This window comes from Acanthisitta chloris, unplaced genomic scaffold (genome assembly GCF_000695815.1).
Source record: "Acanthisitta chloris isolate BGI_N310 unplaced genomic scaffold, ASM69581v1 scaffold6641, whole genome shotgun sequence".
Taxonomy (NCBI): Eukaryota; Metazoa; Chordata; class Aves; order Passeriformes; family Acanthisittidae; genus Acanthisitta; species Acanthisitta chloris.
The window spans coordinates 119,276-143,574 of record NW_008656395.1 but is presented as its reverse complement, the minus strand read 5'-3'; the positions used below and the strand labels follow the sequence as shown (position 1 = coordinate 143,574).

Here is a 24,299-nt window from a genome sequence, read left to right as displayed (position 1 = left end):
CAGATGATTATTTATACAGAAAGGAATTTTATTTTCTGCAGGATCCCCGGTAGTCACTCCTTGAACATACATAAAGTAGGACACTGATGAAATAGATTCAGTTATCATGTTCACTTTATCATCTACCCACAGTTATGGAATACTGAGTTATCTTCTCAATGCAAGAACAATACTGAGGGGCTGAAAAGAACTTAAAGGAACTCAAGAACAACTACCATCTTTTATGGGCAAGATTCAGCTCTGGTTTCTTCCATGCATAAAGTGAACGACTAAAAACTGAGTTGATCGAAATCAGCAAGTACATGGTAACAGAAAGGTAATTATATTTCAAGTTCCACAGATTAGACAAAGATAAAATTAATGGCTGAAAGGTGAAGCAGGTCATTTTAGTTATTAATTAGCTGAAATATTTTATTTAGCAGTGATATTAATTAATCACAAGAACTCATGAAAGATTGATTCTATTTCTTGAAATTGTGAAATCAATATTGGATGGTTTTGCTTAATATGTATTAACTATTGGACGTTTTTAATGCACATCAATTCAGGAAGCCTGTGCATCAGTTATGCGGGAAGACAGCTCAGATGATAACGACAGCCCACACTGACCTTGAAATGTATGAATGCAAAAATTATTAGCAATTATTGATAAATAGACTTTAGTCTGGTTTACTTTGTACAGACTGGGAGAAGAATCGTCTTGTATTTAACATGTTGAAAAAGAACCTGTAACCCCTCAAATACTCTTGGCTAAGACTTGATTTGTATGCCTTTAGGAGGTGACTTAGGCACTGCCAAGCCCTTCAGGCTACCTGTGAATTCTGGGTGTATTCCTTGCTTCTCCTTTACAAAGGAAGTTCATACTTTCATGGACAGGTACAGGTGTTGTCATCACAAACCAAAAGTCAATTAACAGTCCCTAGAACGAATAAGGTTACCTGAAGCAATTATTACCCTGAATGGTAAATCAGGAATATAATTTTCTCAGATTGTATTCTTATGCAACAGAATATTTTCCTTTCAGTAGTGCTTAATAGTAAATCGATTCCTACATACATAAGATGTATGTAAGAAATATATCTTATTCATAATACTTATGTCTTACATTTCTGTGGCACATTTCATGCATAAAACATAACTCCATTAGTGACAGCCATTGTAAGAATGGCCTATTTGCTATTCAGATGCACTCATCCCTATGGTAGGAGACATCTGCTATTTATCAGCTCTGCTATGCAATGGCTAAGGCTCTGTTTTAATCAGTCACTTGAAAATGCACATAACATTTTTGTCAGGTACAGTCCATTGTGAGAAAACTATCCTACATATTTAAAAATCTATCTATAAAAAAAGTCATTATTTGGAAGGTAATGTGGTCACAATGCTGCTAAAAATAGATCTGTAGCTACATGGAGAAAAGAGTATTATACCCATCCTTTCCTAGCTATTTATTTTCACATTTGACTGCAATTAACTCACTCCTTTATACATGATGAATATTTAATCCATTTTGGGGGTAGTTGTGTTTTATAGGTGGCCAATCCACTGAATAACCATCCTCATCTGCATTTTTTCAATTACAGGTAAGAAACCCATGGGATTCCCAAGCTCATTTGGTTGTATTTAACAAAGACTGCCCTCTCCTAGGACAACAGAAAGCACAGAACTATACCAAGAACTATGGGTATCTTCTGTCTTGCATGGACTATTGCCATTTTAAAACACATGTTTAATTTACAAGGTGTTTAATTTACAACGTCAGCAGGTTACCAAGCACTTTATGCCAGTTTGGAAAAGCAGAAGTATGTAAAAATACTCTAAATACTGTTCATTCCCAATAAAAGATAAACAGACATAATAGAGAAAATTTGAGGACACACATTTATACAGTTGATTTCCTTATTCCAGGCTATTTTCAAAGAAGAAGGATAAAAGACAAAATGACATCCCAAATAATTTGCTTTGAGAAAAACACTTAATAGGGAACTAAAGCAATTTATAAATAGAATCATAAAATACAATTCAACACTGGATATTACTAAATTGAGGGGTTATATTTCATTTGCTAAACAAATAGGTTTGAGGAAGCAACCTAAGTTTATGATAAAATAAGAGTACTAACCACATAAAGGTAAGGAATACCACCCACATGACCTAAAATGTATACAGCAGTCCCACTAAAAAAATCTTTAATTTTATTCTAGGAAAACATAAAGGTCACTTCACTGAAACATCAAGAGCCCTCTACATCTTCTGTTTCTCCATAAGCATCCAAAATAGTAAACCATGCACTAACTCAGAAATGCTCAACTAGTCAACACTGTACTGAAATTTCATAGTGGTGTCAGAAAGCTTGAAAATATTTATCTTTTGAGGGGATAAAAAAAGTTTGCCTTCTCAGTTAAGAGACTGAGACATGGGCTTCAATGTCATGACCATTTGCCTATTTACTCACCTTTTAATATAATTTTTAATAATTTTAATATCAAAGTCTGTTGCTCCATACTGTCAGTGTTTGTCCTTCTAATGCGCTAGAATGAAAGCTCATCTTTTAACAACTGAAATGGTGAAGTGAAAGGAAGAAGACAATTGGAAGCACCTAGAAGTTAACGTTACCCAGTTCTGTGAAACAGAATTATTACTGACTTCTCTGCAGCCTAGCAAGTCCCAAATGTGAAAAACAGATTTTCAAATTTTTGATGGATATTGATTTTTTCAATTCATCAAATTTACAGTCGATAAATTAGTTCTCCAATATTATTGTATAAAAGAAAAATTAAAATTTTTCTTGGTAGTTACCAAATATAATGTAGGTAATTTCCTCAATATTTAATATTTAATTAATACCTTGTTGTATTCCTTTGAGAATTAAATTGGAGAAAATATTTTGACCAATAATAAAATAATGTCTCAGAAACAGTTATTTTTCTTTTTCTGCTCATTATCTGCCATTGCACAGGAGGAAAAAGATCCCAAACCAGTACAGTTCATACCAATCTTTTTCGTGCTACAGCACGGTCTTAAAACTTTCAGTCTGTTACTGAACTAGGATATTTGACATCAGTCTGAATGCCAAAACATCTCAAACATCTCTACAAGACAAGGAAGGAATCCTCAATGAAGTTACAGGAGTTTTGTAGATGGGAATAGGATTTCATCCCACAAATTTGCCACAACTATGGTTGTTTATGTTTTCTTTGCTAAGGTTGAATGTAGAGGAAGAAACACTTTCTACATCAACCTACAACTGAGAAACATGGGAATGAGTCTTCTGCCATGATGGCTTGAGGTTTTTTCCTTCCAAATCTGCTTCATTCTGACAGAACTAATATCTGAAGGACAATGTCTATGATGGAATATCATATGTGAAATGACCATCTGAGTTGCAATACTAATTCCAGCAAAATTAGTACAACTACATTTGTAACTGTCAAACCATTCTGCCCCATGGAATGGTTTGATCTGAATTCTTGGATGATTAACAGAAAACAGGATTTTGTATGACATTTAAAGAGAGGCTCACACCTAATATTCAAGATAAAATGTCTGCAACAAAGATGAAGTCCAAACTCCATTTGACAGGAGAGGCAAACTCAAACTGTAACTAAAATTTTTTGATATTGCCAGGAGGTTTACTGAAGAAAATTAGAGTAGGAAGTCTGTTGAAGCTCAGTATCAGGCCCAATAAAAAAGCAATTTATACCAATTTACACAGGGATTCACATGCCAGAATTCTACTCTAGATACAACATTGTCTGAACCTAAGGCCACAGATAGAAAAGTGCAGACAGGACTCTATCAAAAGCATCTCAAGACAAAGTTCCATTGTCATATCCAATTGCAGTTATATATGAAAAGAAAAGGAAATACAGGATATCTAACTACTGTGTGCTACTGACCTCCCTCCTCCTGACTAGAGTTCTGACTTGTTTGTACATTGAAGATAGATAAAAATTTTAAAAGGTCAAAATAATCTAGTGCTCTTTCAAACTGAGGTTTAGAAGCAAATCATTTGTTCTTTATCTGGAGAACAGGTATAATAACCATGCCTTTCTTACAGTCTTACCTGAAAGGAGTCCAATCATGTCTGGTTGGCTGGAAATTGTACTCAGTGATAAAATGCAGGAGACTTTGGATACAAAAAAAAAAATCAATAAAGCACAAACCCACTATAGGCTTTACACAAGAATGTGTTATCTCCTGCTGTTCCTCCTGATTTTGTTACAATGAAAACAAAAAGAAAAGCAGCATAATGCAGGATTTAAGATTGCAATGCTGAGAAATGTGCGATTTTCCCAAATTATTTTAATTTGTGCAAATGTCAGAGTGGTATCTGTATGTGATTTATCTCCATGTCTTCAGCTGTGAGGATCTGCCACTTTCTGAGGCAAAGCTGCTCCTTCAGCTATCTTCATATCCCTAAAGTTATGCTTGCCCAGGTCAGCACGGAGACACTTTGATGACAGCTGCTCTACAGGCATAGCTGGCTTTTCTCAGGAAAGGACTTCGAAACAATGCATCAAACAGATCAGAATGAACAAAACAAAATCCTCTTGTAGAATGGAAGATAGTACCAGGACAACAGTTGTTTTCCTCCTGATGTTTGTCTGCTGTTGTGCATGTATATTTTGTCTTGTAGGAGCAGATAAAGGGTTCAATCATTCAAGATACCAATCTCTTCTGAGGTGCTAAGAGGCTTTTACTTCCTTAGAGCTGAGGATCCTTCCAGTGTTGCTCAACTCAATAAATGAAAATATTCCTTTCTCTGTTTGATTCCCTGAGCACTTTCCAGGACTTTACAACAGTATACAATGAAATAAAGCAATACAATCAAATCTCCACAATAGTGGAGACTGAAGCTTGGAGCTGCAATGGAGAGCCCCATTTCGTCTTTTCAGAAATTTCAGCACTGACCAAGCTAGCTTAATCATACATAGCAAATGATTTTTAATGGAAATGATATCATTTTATATCAAATAAATTATTCACACTTAACCGCTCTATTTATTTGACCAACTCAATCAATGGTTAAATAACATTTAGTAAGTATTAAGTGTTCCTTCTTGAAGGAGCATTTTCCCTGATTAATTACTAAATATACAAGTTGTAAATGCATTTGTTCACTAAATTGTTTACTCTAGCTAGCACTAAATGTCATTAAACTCCAGAAAAACAGGTAAGAATTACTGGATACTGCAAGCAAATTAAGCCAGAACAAACCAGAAACATTTGTAAAGATTGCTGCAGTTCACAAGGAAAGAACAAGCAAAGATGACAGCAAATTGAGAATAAATTGGAATGGGTAAAATCTTGCTTTGAATTCTAAAGGCTCATTTTTATTTCTCATATTTTATTATGCAAGTATTCTTTTAGGATGGAAAGAACCTTTTGAGATCATATAGTTCAATGCCCTTTCAAAATATTGATTAGATGAGGTTGTTCTGGATTTTGCTCAAATTCAGAGTATATCCAAGGGTGAATAGTCTCCCACATCTCTGGACTAGAGACCTCCACTCCACACTCGAATTTCACTACACATGAGCTAAAACTTTTTTACCTTATATTGAATTGGTATTTCCCATGTTAAAACTTGGTTTTGCCCCTTTTCCTGTCTCTATGACTATGCATGCCTGACAAGACTGGATCTGGTTCTTCTAGATCCTCCTCTTAGGTAGTTGTAGACAAGAGTATCTCCCCTTAACCTTCTCTTCTGTATATATGCAAATGTACCTAAAAGAGCTGTATCATGATGTTGGCAATCTCATTTTCACTGCCACAAGAGCATGTGTATTATCCAAAGGGAAAAAACTGAGCAACTGTAGAAGGGAAGGAAAAAACCATCACCAATTATTGACCATTTTTTAATACCTCACTCAAGTTGGTTAAGTCTTGTACTACTTGCATCAGAAAATATTTGTCTTATGGATTCCAAATTTACTTGGACTCTGTCTTCTTTTGCAATTCAATAGTTTAGATAGCATTTTCCCTGAGCAACAGAGGCAGAAGTACTTGTAGCCTCAATGATTCAAATAATCCAAATGGTTCCTGGGCTTTTCACCTCAGGACAATCATCACTACACAAAAACTACTTAATTAAAATATATCTCCAAATCTTCCTTCTAATTCAGAATTTATATAAAGGAGATGAAGGTATAAAGTCAGCTGTTATTTAGAAGAATGGTGAAATGAAAAAGCATTTGCACTTGCTCTTTTCTTATAAAGCTCTTATTTCAATATTGTACATTAGGCATGATTATCTATAGACTTGACTGTACTTAGCTGGCACCAGAAAAATCCAGACTGAATGTCTTTAAATATTAGTCATGATCCAAGACGTGTTTATTTATGGCTGATGTCACTAGAACCACTAGAAGAATTTTTTCAGATATCTCCAATTTAACAGTTTCTGTAGGAACAATGGCAGGAAAATCCAGGGCTGTTCATAAAACCCATTGATTCAATGTCTTCAGTGACAGAGGCAAAGTTTTCAGAGAGTTTCCGTTTCTATAAATGAAGTTTTATCCTGCACTCATCCTACCTAATTCCAGGTGCTGGACCAAAAGATTCCAGACTTCTTTTGTGTTTGGTGAAGTAGACCAGGAGCCAAGGAGCACTTGAGATCTTCCATGGGTTCATTTTCTATGGAGATGGGCAAGAGCACCTCACCTTTTACATTACTTTTCGAGATCCTAAATTGAATTAGAATCCTAAGGACAGTACAGTGAATCTGGGCACAGATGCTCAACATCTGCAAAAATTTGTCCTTGGATTTGAACCAGTAGTCCAAGAATTCAAACAAACAATGAATATTCTTGAGCCTGTTTTCCTTACTTCTTCTCTTTTGGTCCCCAAAAGTATCAAATGAGTGAAACCCACATACTACAAAACATATCAATCTCCCCAACCTCCAGAAATTAATGAGATTAGAGAATTCTGACAGCCACTTTACATAGATAAATGCTCCTGAATAAACAATTTAAATATTTCTGTTCAGAAAAATGTTAGGCAGCAGCAAAGTTCACAGAAAGTTGACCTCACTTACATATCAATATATGCCCTCAAACGAACCTCAAAGCTAAACTCTTTGACTCTATACTTGTCTGAATACATGGCTTAGTTCACCTGCCCATTCCCTGTATGTTTTTTTTATTTTTTAGATATTACTACTCTAATCAGTAGTCATTGTCTACCTGAAACAAGAATAACTGCTCTCTAGAAATGGTTGTTGAGTTCCACATAAAGGAAGCCTGGAGTGAACATCTGAGATGTCGATGCTTACACTTGGCTAGATGAATCACTTTCCACATATCAATGGAGATAGTAAAAACCTTCTCATAATCAATTAATGGCTTTCTGAATAATAAAATACTCAGTTTTCTTTACACCATAGACCTACACTCATTGTTTGCACAACCTGAGTGGCACAGCCTCCCACTATTACTGAAAGATTTCTTTCCAACCCTCTTTTTCAAACCATACTTCTCAACTATGGTGAAGTCTTTCTCCTACTTTGTTGTTTGGTTTTGTTTTGTTTGTTTTGGTTTCAACTTCTATTTTTATTTGGCCATCCAGAGTGGAAACTGGAATGTAGATTGGAACATGGTGAAATGCTGGTCTTAAAAATTAGCTGAGGCTTGAAGAAGGATGTAGTGCTTGAAATTCTATAGATCTTGTCTGCCTTGAGTGTGGCTCAGTATTATTTGCAGAAGGGAAACAATGACAATATTTGCTTCTGTTTTCAGTTTTACAAGGGTACACCATGTGTTTGCTTTGAGATTCTCAGATGGGACTGATAAAAATACAAAGGATTATGATTGAACAGAATCATGTTTAATGTCTTTGAGATGCCACTATCCCAGAAAACCCAGGGTGTTAAGGCAGTCCTGGTTTCCTCTATCTACTGTACTCAGTTCAAGTGCTAGTGAGCATTTCTGTTGACAATTCAAACGAGCTGAGGTCCAAGTTTAACAGGATTGCAATTTAAATCAACATGAAGAGTCCTCTAGAATGCTATGCACTATCATTGTGACTTTTTTTGCTTAAACAAGATTAAATCCAAAGTAATCCATTTAGAGTCAATGGTGTTATACCAGCCTAAAACTTCAGTAAGAGGGCAGGGTGATAAGCATCTATATGCCAGCTGACATGGTTTAGCAACAGATGGTGCATTTCACAGCTCTCCCTCACTTCTCATATAGAAAAAGAAGGTAAAAACCAACCCACAAAGTTTTGATTCAACATGTAAGCGAAATAAGCCTGGGAAATAAGAGAAAAATTGGGAATTTTACATAGCCACCTTAATCATACTGAAAAAATGTTTGATCCCTAGAGATGATCTTCCACCACTAAGTTATTGCTCATCCTTTGCCAGTATGACCAAGGAACAAATCTGTAATTTAGATGCTGACTTCCTTAAATATATAGGTATAAAAATGCCAGTTACTGGTTTTGTTAAACCCAATGTGCTTGCAAATCTAAACCAACACATTTTTAAGAACACCACGAGATAAAGCAACTTTCACTTTGCAAAAAACATCTGAAGATTTAACTCATTTAAATTAGCATATATTGGAAGAAGTTGTACAGATATTTGCTTTAAAAGTTTTCATATTAAACACTGAATAAAATCAGCTGAAATCTAGGCCTCATAATATTTTAATTAAATTTATGTACATGTAAATAATGTTAAACAAACATTGTAATTGGCTGAATACACATTTAAGCCTAAGCTGTAAAATGTAGGAATCTGTGCACTTCAGACTTTTAAATATTTTTTTTAATCATAGCTGCCAGTAAAGTAATTTAGCAGGGGAATTAGCTCAGTAAATGTAAAATTAGGCTTTTTATTCTCGCAGTGTTACTCAGGCAAACTCACATCCTGGGGTTGCCTGGACAAAAATTTTTTATTAGAATTGGCACAGAGAGATTCCAGGTTAATTATTTGCAACAGTTTATGTAATTTGGAATATCATTCCTTCTACAAACTCCCTGCTATACAGAAGTCAGCCAACTGCTAATTTGCTCATCTTACAAGATAAATTTAGAGAGCAAATTTCTCTGGATTTAAAGTAATCCAGTGACATCTCTGTTCCACAATACCCCCTCAGTGCTGATCACTATCTCTAATTCACCATAATTATTGAATGATAAAAATTCTGATTTCCTCTTTCCAATCCTTACTCCACTTTTAAAAAGAGTTTCCCTATTTATGCCACCAAAGTGCTTTTGTATCACTTAAGTGAGATTAGAGGCACTGTACAGTTGATCCTTATGTTTTATCAATTCTGTGCAAAAATTAAAATCTCCTGCATTATGCAAGAATAATTATGTACTAAGACAATTTGATAAACTCATCAGCCAAGGATGTGCTCAGGATCTAAATTAAATTTTACCTCTAAGCGTTTGCCTCTGAAAAGAACAAACCTCAAATCATCCTTAAGAGCAGCAATTCCCATAAAGTTTTCCCAATGAAACATTAGATTGTGTAACCTGTTTTTCCTTTCTTACTGAAAAGATTAAAGTTTGCTGGGGAAGCTAAATTTGCTAGACAAGTTCGTGGCTTTGCAAAGGAAGATTTGGAGATTTCAGTGTTTGGTTCACTAAAGGAATAAACAGTAGTAATAAAACTCCTTCTGCACATTATTCAAAGCTAGAAAAGCTACCACCTGTCAGGGAGACATTTTTATATGCTTTGTCCTTATTTTTCTCTCTGACAGGAAGCAAAACAATCATTAGTGAAAGTTTTGGTAGGTAGCTCTGCAAACAAGACTTCTCATCCTCCCAGAATTTCATTCAGCTCTCCTATGCATTGATACAAAGAGCATTCCTGAGTCATCAGGGAGGAATATCTATCCATCACTACTGACCAATCCCCAATACATGCCACTGACCAGAAGATGGAATGGTTTGCATCCTTACCCAATTGCTCAAAGGCACCTAGTCACCTGAAAATAGAAAGTACTTCATCAATCAGACTATGGACCACCTCTGCTGAAAAGGCTGTGATTGCACTCTGTGTCTTTGATTTATAGAGCACATGTTGCTGCCTTTTAGTGCCTCCCACTGAGATATGACAAGACCCCACACGAAGCTGGTAAAGAGCTTTAAATGAACAAGAACAGCAAGATTTACAGTATCCCTAGGGGCCAAAATCTTCATATGATCCTTCTTCTGCCCTTTAATATGAGAGCTCTGACACCTTGACAGCTTTAATAGATACCCTAGAGGCAGAACAAGAAAGGAAGATCTTCATGGTCCATCTTGCCTTTTTTAAAATGCTGAGGGATATTAAAACAGTGAAGCAGTAATAATTGGGCCGAAGTGGAATAGAAAACAATACAATGCTTTAAAGTAAAATAGCAATGTTTAGGTAGTGACACAAGAAAAACACCAAGAAATTCAGTTAGCAGTATCCCTGCCCATCTCAAGTTCTTATCACAGAAAACAAAAAGCAAATGCTTTGATTTATAATTTCAATGGTGAAATCTCAGTTACATCTCCTGGAGATTTCCTGCTTAATTTTAAATCTTCCACAATTTACCTCCGAATTTTATTTAGTCTATAAAACAGGTCTTACAATTGGCCTATTGTCAATACACAGCTTCATAAATATTCTGGATAAAGTGTATAAAAACAGTAACAAAGAATATAGAAAAAAAATTCCTGTCCCACATAAACAGCCATTAGCCACAGTTAGTAATGATAAATACATAAATAACACCATTTATCTTTAATCGTAAAGAAGTTTAGAAAAACTATGGCCCAGCACTGTAATTAAACACTGTAATTAAATTAATGGAACTTTAGCAACTGAGTTCAAGGGCAGCAGAGCCTGCTTTTTCATGAGGCAAGAGAAACATTAAAGGATGTTTAACCATCAGTAAATGGACCACCCCTGCAGAGATATGTGAGCGTCGCTTCTCAGCTGATGTTAACTCTAGGACTTCAGGGCAGGAAGGAAATGCTTTTTCGCAGGTGGCTAAGATAACACATGCAATTAATTTGGTGAGTCCTATGGCTGACTGAAAGAAAAGAAGCTATCCAAAAAATCCCACATTGTCACATCTCTTCCCTCCACCCCCAGATCTATAAAGACATAGATGAGACAGGAGGTTACTCACCGTTGAGGAGTCACCGCTTCCGGTCTCAAGCGTAGCTCCCTCAGCACAGGTGGGTGGGTGGGTGGAAAGTTGACTAGCCCTGCCCCCATCTATGACATCACACTCTACCTCATAAAAGGTAGTGAAAGTGCTCTGAACTCCAGTCTGATTTCCGAGAGATACAGAAAAGAGATAGTGAGAGAGAGAGCAAGAGAAATATTGTGCCGTAGCGTAGAGGTGGGGAGAGAGGAAAACGTGTGCTGAAGGAGCTATGCTTGGCCAAGGAAACAGGGACTCTTCCACGATGAGTAACCCCGCAGTCTGGTGGTTCCTCTCACTTGTTCCAATAGCACAGGTTAAGCCTGCAAGCCCTACAGGGTTTGCTGACTGGGAAAGGGGATAACTTCTGGTACCTTTTGATGAAAACCAGAGAGGATAGAAAGCTCTATCCCCATCAAATGCTGATTGTCATCAGATTGGGCATGAATTTGATTAAGAGATTTCCAAGTGACACTATTTTATGTGTGGTTTTGTAGAGCCAAATTGCACATTGATGAAAGCAGCTAGAATTCCATTGACTACAACTGGAATTAAGCTTGTGTCCCACTATACTGAATAAACATTCTCCAATCCAGATTTCTGTGCTGACCCTTGAGTAGAATAAGCCAGACGGTTGGCCACCTACAGCACTATATGAAGGAGGTCAGGAAAGAATTATGGTTTCTTGGATTGAAAATGAGAACTGACAAACTGTGCTGAAAGAACAAGTGAGGGAAGTATAAAAATTTTGGGCATACACTTATTTACAGAGCACACTTTAAAGTTCCAGAAAATATCAATAAAATTGCAAAGATGTTATGTTTTTAAAGATGCACATTTTTAGACAATGACAGCCTTACGGCTGAGGCACATTTTTTTTCAAACAACATCCCAAGAACTGAAACTGGAGGGCTTAAAATGGTATATAATTTTTATAACTTTATCATCCAAATTCTGGAAAAACAGGTTTAAGAGTAAACGTAATTTCTTAGATTATCCACTGGGACTTTTTTAATAACCTAGCTGTATACTATAACTGAAAAAAAATAGTATATGCTGCTAAACTTAACTCATTAAATAAAACTGCTTAGAGAACAGGGGACTACTCAGTGCCAGTAAAGAATCCCAGCATAAGATCCTGCCATTTGGAAGAGGAAAAATGAATGATCCTTAAATCTCTTTTAAGAGTATGTATTATAAGCACACAGAGTTAATATTGATGTTTTCCTTTAGGCTTTTTTGGTGCTACAAGGCTCATGTGAATTGTAACATAATCATGATTAGTTTTTCTGTCTTAATAATGATTAATTTGCATTCCCTGCTCCCTGTGTGTTCTTTGCTTTTCTCTCCTTTCCTTCTACTGAAAAAGAAAGTGTGTGACTCGTGTCTAGTACCAGTCACTTCACCTGACAACAGAAGTCAAGTATTTTTCTCCTTAACCTTCAAAACTTTTGTCATAATGTTAAACCTGCAGCATCTGCAGATGCTGCTCTAAGCAAGTATATTTGTGGATTTAAAAACCCAACAAATGGGCTAGCCCAGTTGACGAAATGAAGAGCTATTGTGACTGTTAGAGATGATATGTAACTCCAGGAACACAATGCAAAACTAGGCTGCAGCTGAGTAATGCTACGTGATGACAGTGCTGTTCGCAGTTGAATTAAACATACATCAGTCTGATTTCTCTTTACATCATCTTGATTACAAGCTATTTGCATGTATGAAGCTAAAGAGGAGGAAAACCACCTCTGGTACCCTGTATTGCATTGACTCCTTATTAACATGTATGTCTACTGCTATGCTAAAGAGAAAAGAAAAATCAAATTTTTAAAGGTTTTTATGGCAAAAAGCACCAAGTAGTATTCAGTTAATTCATAACTTAGGTAACCTATGGCTTGACTAGTGCACCACAGTTGTTTTTGCCAAATAAAGTAGGAATATATTTTGAACTCCTGTGACCACCAGATTTTATGAAGCCTAAGCCAGGTTGCTCATTCTGATAAAGAGAAGGATGTTCAGACAATATATCCCCAAACATGAGAAATATTACACTTGTACTAGCAGTTCTAAGATCTTCTCAAAAGAATTAAATTGTCTTTTATTGGAATAGAAACATATGGAAATAGCACAATTAAATGCCAGAGGTATGGCCAGGGATATTCTCCAGTAACAACACAAGACAAGAAGTATGGAGAAATATGGAAGATTCCATCATGATAATGTGACATAAACAGTTCAACAGATTAGGTGGCAGATAATACCCCAGATGGTATTGTAGGGATAGCACTACTTAAATCTGAGATCTTGTTTTCACTGGCTTAGTATGATATCCATAGTCAGTATCAAGAAAATTAAGAGAAGAGCAAAAAAGTTAAGATTGCATTGTGAACATACACTAGAACACATTACTTGCCTACTAGAACACATTACTGAATAAAAGTAGAGAAAGAATATACCTCAGGAAAACATTTTAAAAATGTAAATACATTCAAGAAAGGACAGAAATCTTCCAAGTGTCCTAAGAAATACAATAAGTTCAATTAAATGAATGCAAGGAAATGCAAAGAGACAGTAAATGAAAACTTTAATATCAAATATTTTCCTAAGGGATGTAAGTTAACCCTAACAGCAAAAGAAAATTATGTGAACACAGGTCAAGCAATTAACTTACTCACTTGCACTCAGGCACTTTAAATCAACTTAAAGTCAAGGTCCATGTTCAGTCCAGTCTCAAAGATCTGTTGGAAGAAAATCCTAAAGTGCTTGCTTTCTTGCTTAAAAAGATGAACGCATGATGGGCAAGGGCAGGCACCACACAGGTACCAATGGCTGCTGTTCACAAAGTTTGAGCACAGCAAGATGGTGAATATCTGAGGAGTACCAACTGTGCAGAAGCTTACACAGACTGGTATACCCACAGAAGATAAAAATGGATATATTTTAAGAAATTGAAAGAAGATCTTGCAAAGGCCATGTAAAAATGCCAAGGTGACACATATCATAAAAGTCTGAGAGCTTAACACAGACACACCTCTGACCCAAAGATGTCCAGTTGCTGTAGTGGATCAGCTTAATGGATAAGTGGAAAAATCCTTTTTCTACATTAACTGTCACAGTTAAGGAATGATGAAATATGTAAGATCCTACCTGACACTGACTAAAGCTGTAACTTCTCTAAGTTTTTGAAAATGGAAATGTTGAAACTAGTTGCAGGTATAAAAAGGGATGAAAATGTTTCTGCCATCTTTTGGCTCAGATCTTGATGCTCTAATCCAGTTTTACAGAGTTCTAATTTAGGACATACTACTTGTATACTTCATCTCAATTTCTAGAGATACTATTAACTACCTGGTAATTTAGTCAACAAGGTATTTTGATGACATATTAGTCAGAATCAGAAAGAATTGATGCAAAAGAAAGCATTTGAGAATATCTAACAGTAAGAGGTTAGGATTGATTTTTCCAATACTGGATAGTTTTTTAGTTTGACTTTATATCAATGTCTTAAATACATTACACAAAACAAAACTGTTTTGTTGATGCAGCTGCTTGTCAGTTATTTAAGACCACACATGTGACAACAGAAATACTCTTCATTTGCTTCTATAAGAATGTAAATAATCACTGCAATAACACTATGTCCCAAGTGTGGAAGAAAATATTTCAGAGGTTAAGGATAGAAAGCATATTTTAACCTTCCTCACTAAGTTTGATCTCTTCCTAAAGGCTATTCTGACCTCCCACATTTAATGGAAACACATCTCTGTTGTGAGTTTTATTAAATACGTTGTTGTAAGCTGTTCTGTTCAGTACTTGCAGTTGATTTTTCTCAGGCTGGGAATCCTGTTGATGTTTTCCCTTGAGGGTATATCTTCTTGTCTGTGAGTGTTTCTGCATGTGTGTTACTCATCTGCAACTCAGGTTGTCAAGAACTGTAATTAAAGTCAAAGGAACTGATGAGTCTGAAGTTGTTACTCTTTTAATATCTGTAAAAGCACCATTTGATAGTACTTCTAAAAGTGAGAATTAGTCTCACCACTATCCAACTCAAGGAGTTAAAAAATTGCAAGAGCTACAAGATGTACTTCTGTATAAGAAACATAATCCAAAATCTCCTATTGTGTGTTAAATCTGTCATTATGCAAATTCAGTTCTCCATAATTCCATGTACAAGAAATAAACCTAGTTTCTATTTAAAGCCTCTCAGGATGTACCTATTAGCAAACTATGCTGTGCATTAGGGAGGCAACTGAGAATGCTCCAGGGGAAAGGAATTCTCATTTAATACAAAATGGTGACACTTGGTCCCAAACCATCTGTTTTAAAGGCAATAAGACAGGAAAAGAAATGAACATGAGATAGCACTAAAGTCCTCTCTTTATAGCAATTTTTATAGGAATAATCCTTTAGGACCATATCTTAGGGTGTTAGAATGGTCTTTAAGCCTTGCTAATTATTGTAGGGCTAGTGCAATTTGTGTATCAGAAAGCTGTAATATTCCCATTGATTCCCAACTCATTCAGCATGGTCTGGAATAAGAAAACAAGCTGAACTGAAGCCATAACTACTGTAGCACATGAGCTTTGAATTTTTGAGTGGTTACTATTTTCAAAGCAAATGCAGTATATAATGAAGCACATACAATATTATTTCCTTCAATTCTCTAGTCTTTTTGTATGATCATATTTGTTTCAAGCCTCAGTCTCAAATCTGTAACATTTTGCTTAGTCCTCATAGAATTAAATGGCTTAACATTATTTGATACTAGTTTTTCTTCACAGAAAACTCTTCTAATGAGAAATTTCAAGAAATGTAATCTTCTCAAATTCATGAATATTTGTCACTTGATAAAGCACAAGAGCATGTCCCCTGTAGCCAAAATGCTTCTTAATAAGGATAAAAGTCTAACCTGTCTAAATTTTAGCCTACTGAATGTAGACATATATATGGTGTGCATGCTTCTTGTCTCTGTGAATGTATTCTAATGGAGACAAGTGCATTGTGATTTTACTTTGCAAATTGAATCCTAGATAACATCTTTCCATTTATGCAGGATGTATTGTTTCATATTTGTGTGTGTGTTTACATAAGTATTTATATACAATGAGATATTTTCTTAGTCCTGAAAATAGCCTTATATCAAAACATTGGAGCTTCCAAAGAAGTGAAATTATTGCACAAAAAATATTTTCTTGTTGAATTTTTCAGTAATGCCTTAAGCTTCATTCATATAATTTTCCTTACATAGAGAAGACTCTGCCTGCCACTATCAACCTTCACTCAGTTGCTTTGAAGAAACAGCCACACACTAATAAAAATAAATTAACCTTTCCAAAGACTTCTGCACTATTTTTATGTGGATCATAGTTATGATCCCCCAGATGCCCAAAGCTCAGGATTTATACTATTGTCCAACCCAGCAACAGTTATAAAGGCAAAACCCTGTGAACTCACCGACACAGAAATAAGATCCTGTGGGATCTTTCACTTGTCTGAATCAAAACACTGTAGAAATGTCCCTTGAAAGAGAACTCTGGAGGACTATTGTACAACTTTTGACTTGAAATGAGCTGATTACCAGCATTACATCTGCTCAGCTGCTGCACTGCCTTTTTTTTTCTATTCACCTTTGAAATTTTCATAGGATAATTAGGAATTCTTCACTATTTTAACTTTCAGAAAGCCCTAAGACAATGCTTCCAAAAATACATCATATGTAATGAATATATGACCATGAGGGGTTTTATCAGCACTCATTTTGATTAACCTGCATAACTCACTGGTGCCTTTATCCTTTAGGAGCAGTAACTTGACTCAGTGTCAGGGCGATAAATTTTTGATGTTACCACATCATCAGGTAGTCACTTTCTTGGACAGTGTATTGAGAGACAATCTGTGAGAGCAGGAATTGGAGACTCCTGTATTAGTCAAAACTGGAAAAGCTCAAACAAATTTGTTCCAAATGAAGGTTTATCAAAACCTGTATAAGTATCACATGCTTCATACAGCCATGTATTTTGGAATAGAGTATGCTTACTATGGCTTTATTTCACCCTCTCATGTATTGATATGCCTGCATACATTCAAACACTTATGCAGAGGTTACTTAAATGTATCATGATGCCCAGCTGAAATGTCTCCCTGAATTTTTGATTTCTTTCATTTCTTTCAAAGCAGATGCCAGGAGCTAGTTGAATATACTGCACTGATCAAGGTCTCCCACTATCCCCTGCTCAGCCCCAGCCTTCCTGTCCTGGAAGCTGTCTTTTCACAGTGTCAAATAAAAAACTCAAGTTTTTATTTTCTCCCCCTGCTTGTTCTACTAGGAGAGTAGAGATTATTTTGAAGTTCAACTAACTTCATGGTCCTGGCTTTATCTCAGTCCTTTCCCAACATTGCAATTCTTTGATTTCATATTGCTATCTTGCTTTTGCATTGGTTTTTCTTCCCCTGACCATTTTATAACTCAAATTTCTTTGGCTTAATTTCTTATTGTTTCCAAAGTCATGTTCTTTACCCACTGCTTTCATTCCAAGTCCCAAAACAGAACTTCTTTCCACCAATCCCATCCTAAATAAGTATCTTTCCCTGAAGGCCCCTCTGACATGATTTTCACAGCACTGATACACACAGTACACTGTTCATATTTGCAAGAACCTTTTTGGCCATTCTAAATTCTTACTACAGTTTTGCAGGCAAAACAGTGGGTAAACATGACAAGCAACTTAAAGAAAAAGAAAAAAGAAGTCTAAATTAGAAAAAGAAAATCACAAAAGTTAAATTATATTCTTAAGCAATTTACCAATTATGCATAAGGTCCCTGTCCATGGGTCCATCTTTCACTTCCCTTTACTCATTTGAGTATGTTCACTTGCGTATTACCATAACCCAAACACTAATCTTGCAACAATCTAAACTTAGACATAGGCCAATATCTCTTCTTTGTGGTATGCAACTCTTGAGCATCCACTGTCCAGCAAACATGAACACAGCAATATTTAAGAATAACTGCTCTTATACTATAGCTCCAAGTACACTGAACCGTTAGCAGACAAAAGAAAAAAATTCTATTACTGATATCTATTAATCACTAAGTTCAGCTAGGTCTTACTCAGGTATTTTCTACTGAAAACACTGACAGCTTGCCAGTCCAAGCAGCCCAGACCATAAATATCTACAATCCCTGTTTTTTCTCACTGTTTCTATGAGTATACTTCAGAGAACCACAGAACAGTTTGGGTTGGAAGATCACCTAGTTCTAACCCTGACACCTTCCACTAGATCAGGTTTCTTAAAGCCCCATGCAACTTGGCCTTGAACACTTCCAGGGATGGGGCACCCACAGCTTCTCTGGGCAACCTGTTCCAGTTCCTCACTACCCTCACAGTCAAGAACGTCTTCCTCATATCTAATCTAACCCTGCCCTCTTTCAGTTTGAAGCCATTCCCCCTTTTCCTGTCACTCCATCTCCTTATAAAAAGCTCATCTCCAGCTCTCTTCTAGGCCCCTTTAGGTACTGGAAGGTGCTAGAAGGTCTCCCTGGAGCTTTCTCTTCTCCAGGCTGAACACCCCCAACTCTCTCAGACTGTCTTCATGTGCTCCAGCCCTTGGAGCATCTTCAGAGCCTCCTCTGGACTCGCTCCAGTATTCCATATCCTTCTTAGGTTGAATATGGATGCAAGTACTCCAGGTGAGGTCCCACTAGAGAGGAGTAGAAGAGAAGAATCTCTGCCATTGACATGTCGGCCATGCTTCTTTTGATGCAGCCCAGGATTCAGTTTGCTTTCTGGGCTGCAAGCACATTGCTGGATTGTGTTGAGCTTCTCATCAACAAGCACCTCCATATTCTTCTCCTCAGGGCTGCTCTCAATCTATTTTCTCCCCAGCCTGTATTTGTGCTTAGGATTGCCCTGACCCAGGTTCCGGACCTTGCACCTGGCCTTGTTGAACTTCATGAAGCTTGCACGGGCCCACCTCTCAAGACTGCCAAGGTCCCTCTGGATGGCAACCTTCCTTCCAGTGTGTGAACTGTACCACACAGCTTGGTGTTGCCACCAAACTTGTTGAGAGTGCACTCAATCCCAGGGTCCATGTCACTGACAAAGATGACAAACAGAACCAGTCCCAGACCCGACCCTTAAAGAATGCCACTTATCACTGATCTCCTCTTGGACACTGAGCCATTGACTGCAACCCTTTGAGTGTGAATATCCAGCCAATTCCTTATCCACTGTGTGGTCCATCTGTCAAATCCATGTCACTGCAGTTTAGAGATGAGGCTATGTGGGCCAGTTGTTTAATTTCTATTATAAACTCATAGTAAAATTTATTTTCTTGCTAGCTAAGTAACAGCGGTAACCTTTTTGCACTCCTGAGAATCTTAAAGAAAAGGAACCCTCCAGTTTTATCAATTTATGAACTCTCCCTTCAGGAAACTTTCTTTTACATAATGCTAAATTCTTGCCTGATTCAGGAGGAATTAAATCACTTTATTTACCAAACTCCAAAACAACACTTTGCCCATACTCTTAAGCACTTTAAATGCAAAGGTTCTCTCTGATTGCCAACTTTAAAACCAAAAAAGGAAAGACCCCAGAAAGGCTTTTAGTTTCAGGGAAATGAAATACCCCATCAGTGGCTCTTAAGTAACTGTTCAGGTACATGCTCTTAACCCAAATTCACTTAAAGATGGCCTTACTCACTTTTAACATCAGGTGAACTTTGAGTTACCTGATTTTTCTTTGAGTCTAGAGAAATATAAGTAGCAATTTGATACTTTGCTGCCCACACACATACTAACTTGCTTTTACAGCACAAGGTAGTTTAGAGTGATTCAGCCTTAAATGAAAGAAAAGTAGGACCTTTAGCCCATTTTGTTTTATTAGATGTAAGATCCATAGGCAGAATTGATAGGGAAACTGTTTGCTAGCTCACCTGAAATAACTGCTGGATGCTCACCATTATTCTATGATAAATAATGAAATTCATTCATTTTTGATGAGGACTAGCTCTTTCTGGCTACCTTACTCGTATCACTAGTCATGAATAAACATACATTTATTTTGCAGTATATCCTGTACGTGTTAATATTGTTATGCATCTCCCCTCCCAGTCAGGGCGCTTTCATAATATCCTACCCAAAATTACTGGGGTGGCTCCAGCCCTTTCACCCTTCTTTTCCCCCTCAAAGTCCTCCCTTAAATTCAGCAGACAAGAACACCTCAATAAACTCACAATCTTAACTATACTGTCTTGTATCTTCAACAAATTATAAGAATCCTCTGAGTATTGCAGTCGAGCCTATTATGTTAAGATAAACAGGACGTGGAAAATAATTGGAAACTGGACCCAGCTAAAGAATATGTTTGGAATGTGCTCTGGCTATTGATTGAGTATTTTTGGAAAGTGTTCAAAGGCACATGGTTGTTACTCTGTATGACACTGCACATCTGTCTGGCTCAGAAGTTTAAGAATCTTTGGGTAAGTTTTCTAATACTACTGATTATATCCATAGAGCTCTAAATCAAACCTGAACATGATAAGGGGCTGCCATGGATAAGGGATTTTCTTAGATTCTGCTCAGTCTAATCCTACAGGAAAGACTGTGCCAAATCTACTAACATAAACAAGAATTTAAAAAAAATGCCATCTCATAGCCTAAATGGGCAGTAGGTAAATGAGCTGATCAGTTTCTGAGCAGCAGTAAACAGAACAAGTGGATATTTACTCTGGAGTAAGAAATTAATATATAGATTTGCTTTATTGTAATGCTCTTGCTAACAAGAGGCAGACAGGAGTATTAGAAAAATAAAGCAGCCCTAGAGTTAGCAGTCTGAATTTTTATCCAAATAACAAACATCATCGTTAAAACCAACTCTATTGAACAAAAGTAGCTACCACAAAAAGGCTATCTATCAGCAAGAGCTAAGTATATGTAAATGGGATTTACTTCAGTGAGAGTGGTGAACGCTCAGCACCTCAGAGGATTCATTTTGATACAATAGTGCAACTGATTATGAAGCAAATACACAGTACTTTAAATAAACTAAGGCAAGAGACAAAGCAAATTACTTTGAAGTGCTTTTACTCTGTAATTTCATTAAAGGAGGTTGTTTACTCTTAGAGGGAAACTAGAAATTGAATATTCAAATTTAAAATTATAAAACGTATATCTCTTTATTGACCAAGGTCAAAGAAAATTTTATTAGGAACAAGGGTATCATCTACACAGATTAGAAATGTTTAAAATATTTTGCAATTTTTGATAGTAATTTCTTTGTGCTTTTATTTATCATTCTGCTTACTTTCTTCCCTATTAGCTTCTTCAGGTTTACAGAACTCCTGACTGAAGAACAGGTACCACATAGTTTTTCCTTATTTTACTTTTGAAAACTCAATTAGAATAAGGACTTAAGAATCTCACCTTGCAACATAAAGGGCCAAGTCCACAGACAACCTAAATTGGCCTTGCTCCATTGATATTAATGAGGTTAGGTTGATGTATGCTAACTCCCAATTGCCCGGTCTTACTGGGTGAAAATAATTTTGCTATCTGCATGGAGGGAGTTTGATGGGAAAGATCAAAGGAGAAAAAAAGAGCTGGGGGAAAAAGGAACGGAAGAAAAAAAGGGAAAACAACAGTGCGTTCTTTCCTTTACTGAAATAATTTACACTTCAGGACTGTGACATTTTCTTACTTTTTGATCTGTTTTCCTATTTGCAGCAAAGTCACTGATGCCAAAAAGGACCCCTTCATATGCTATGTTAGTATCATATCAATCTATAGAGGAAAAAGCAAACAAGATCAGCTTTATGCTTATTTTCAGAGATAAACCACACTGAACTACTGAATCTTGTGGTGAAAAAAGAAATAGCAAGTTTCATCCAAAGATATACAGCACATTATATGTTATGTACACAGTATTTTTGAAGTTGTTGCAACATATTTTTCTCTAACAAAAGTATAAGAACTGTGGGGTAGCTTTCATCTGTCTTTTAGATTTTAATTGGTTTTATGTCTCTTTCCTCTTTATATAAAATCCTTATGCCTACACATAGATTCAAACATACATATGCAAACATTCATTTCATTTATAAATATTGATTAATATTCTTAATAATGAAAAAATTCCAACAGAGATTCTACTCCCCATAAGAGTTCTGAATCGTAAGTGATCTTTTGGATTGATCTGAATTATAATTGTGGTTCCTTGTAAACACAGTAGTAAATTACAATATTGTAATAACCATTCTAGTGCTTGATATTTACACCAAAACACTTAAATATAATGCAATCATATAAACTCACTTTCATAGCCATAGGTTGGGAAGCTTGAATTCTTGTTTTCTATAGTATGTCTAACATTGTACTGTATGCAAGTTGCCAAATAATGGTATTTCATTTTCAAGTAAATAAAATACTGTTTATTTGTAATTGGCTATCCAAGAGAAAATGAAGAAGAAGATGGAAGCAGAAGCAGCAAGTAGACAAGCAGATGTAGATGTGCACTTGGATACCAGATCTCTGGATAGCAAAGGAGCATACAGTACCCAGCACCTCAAAGATAAACAGCTCGGAAAACACTATCAGGAAAGCACTGTACTAACTGTGCTGCGTCAGATCATAAGATAATGCTCTCAAAAAGGGATGCACAGGAGTTCAACTCTATATCACCTCCTGTTCAGAGCACCAGCAGAAGAAGCAAGCTGGGCAATCTTCAAATTTCCTCTACATCAGTACTACTGAGTCTTTGGAACAGACCCACATAATTTCTGTGGTTGAAGCTAGTTTTGCCTTTGCAACTGACTGTAAAAACCCAACCAAACAGAAACACAATGGTGATGAAGCCTGGTAAGCAGCGGATGCTAACAATGCCAGACTGGAAATGATGAAGTCAAGCGGTTTGGCCACTTATAATTTCACAACGGATGGTGATGTTCCAGTACGAATAGATTCACAATGGCTTATTCAGCATTCACATACACTGAATAAAGAGACTTGAAAAAGAAACACACACAACCACAAAAGCCAAGCTGGTAGAAGCACTGATTTGGGTAATTGTTATAGAGAGATGAATATGACAAGTCAATGGGTATGAAAAGCAGGACCCAGATGGCAGTAGGTAAGAAAAGATCATAGCAATTACTATGCAGCATAGCTGTCAGTGATACAAGGACAGATCACGCCGTTAATATCAGGAAAAGGGAAGAGGATCTTTTCATTGCTGTGGGAAGATCAAGGTATTAAAATTACATACGTACATACGTCAAGAAGTGAAGACCAATTGCAGGACAGATACAGGAACCTTTAAGCAGCTCCTTTTAGGATTGTATGTATGACTTCAGAATGTTTGATCCAAGAAAGCCTGGCAAATGTTTAAGACCTTCTATAGTGCTTTGCAAAAATATAAAAATGTTATGTAGTTGAGAACATTTTCTCTGACTTCTGATATGTTTGAGGAAGGCCAGTGATGCCACTGGGGAATCTTATGGATGGAATGAAGGGCACAAGTTAGTTGTCTTAATAATCTTCGTACTTGATTGGGCTTAAACAATGAAAGGGTGCTTTTCCAAAACTGCTTTTGAAAACAATTTGCTTCAAGAATCTTGGGTCTCACAAATCACCATCGTTTTGAAAACACACTCAGGAGAGTGAAACATATTATACATTTACATATATATGGTGTGTATTTGAGTTAGAGGATAACAAAGGTGTCATGGGGCTAATTCTAGGGTGAAAGAACAACATTTTCTTTTTTGAAAATCATGAAGAGCAGCAATTGCTACTGCTTGGTTCTAGTATTCTCCCAGAGGCAAAAAGGCCAGCATTAGGAGTTGGAGAGAAAAAAATAGCTTAAAAATGTATAAACCTCATTGTTTATAATATTATTGCTGCTGCATATTCCTGTCTTTATTTCTAAAAAAAAGAAAAAGTGTGTGTAAAAAGTTCATAGTGTTCATTGAGCATAACTGTAATCACTGAATGGCGTTAGAGCATATAATCATTGTGCTTGCCAATAGTATTTGAAAACAGCACGTGCAGCAAAATCTAAAATATTTTGCTGGCCTTCCAGAGTTTTTTGCTAAACCTAGTGTGCATTGGAACCTGAGTGAATGAACCCCATTAGTCATCACCATCTTAACAATATGCACTTCATACAG

At 36.4% G+C, this 24,299-nt stretch overlaps 1 protein-coding gene across 1 annotated transcript in view; it reads right to left on the bottom strand.

Moving 5' to 3' along the window:
• The window catches only part of LOC103811343 (catenin alpha-2-like), a 143,901-nt gene that overhangs the window by 5,983 nt on the left and 113,619 nt on the right, over window positions 1-24,299 (bottom strand). The window contains exon 13 of the mRNA XM_009084310.1: window positions 11,121-11,264. Coding sequence (XP_009082558.1) covers window positions 11,121-11,264 — 144 coding nt within the window. The remainder of the gene's footprint in view (window positions 1-11,120; window positions 11,265-24,299) is intronic.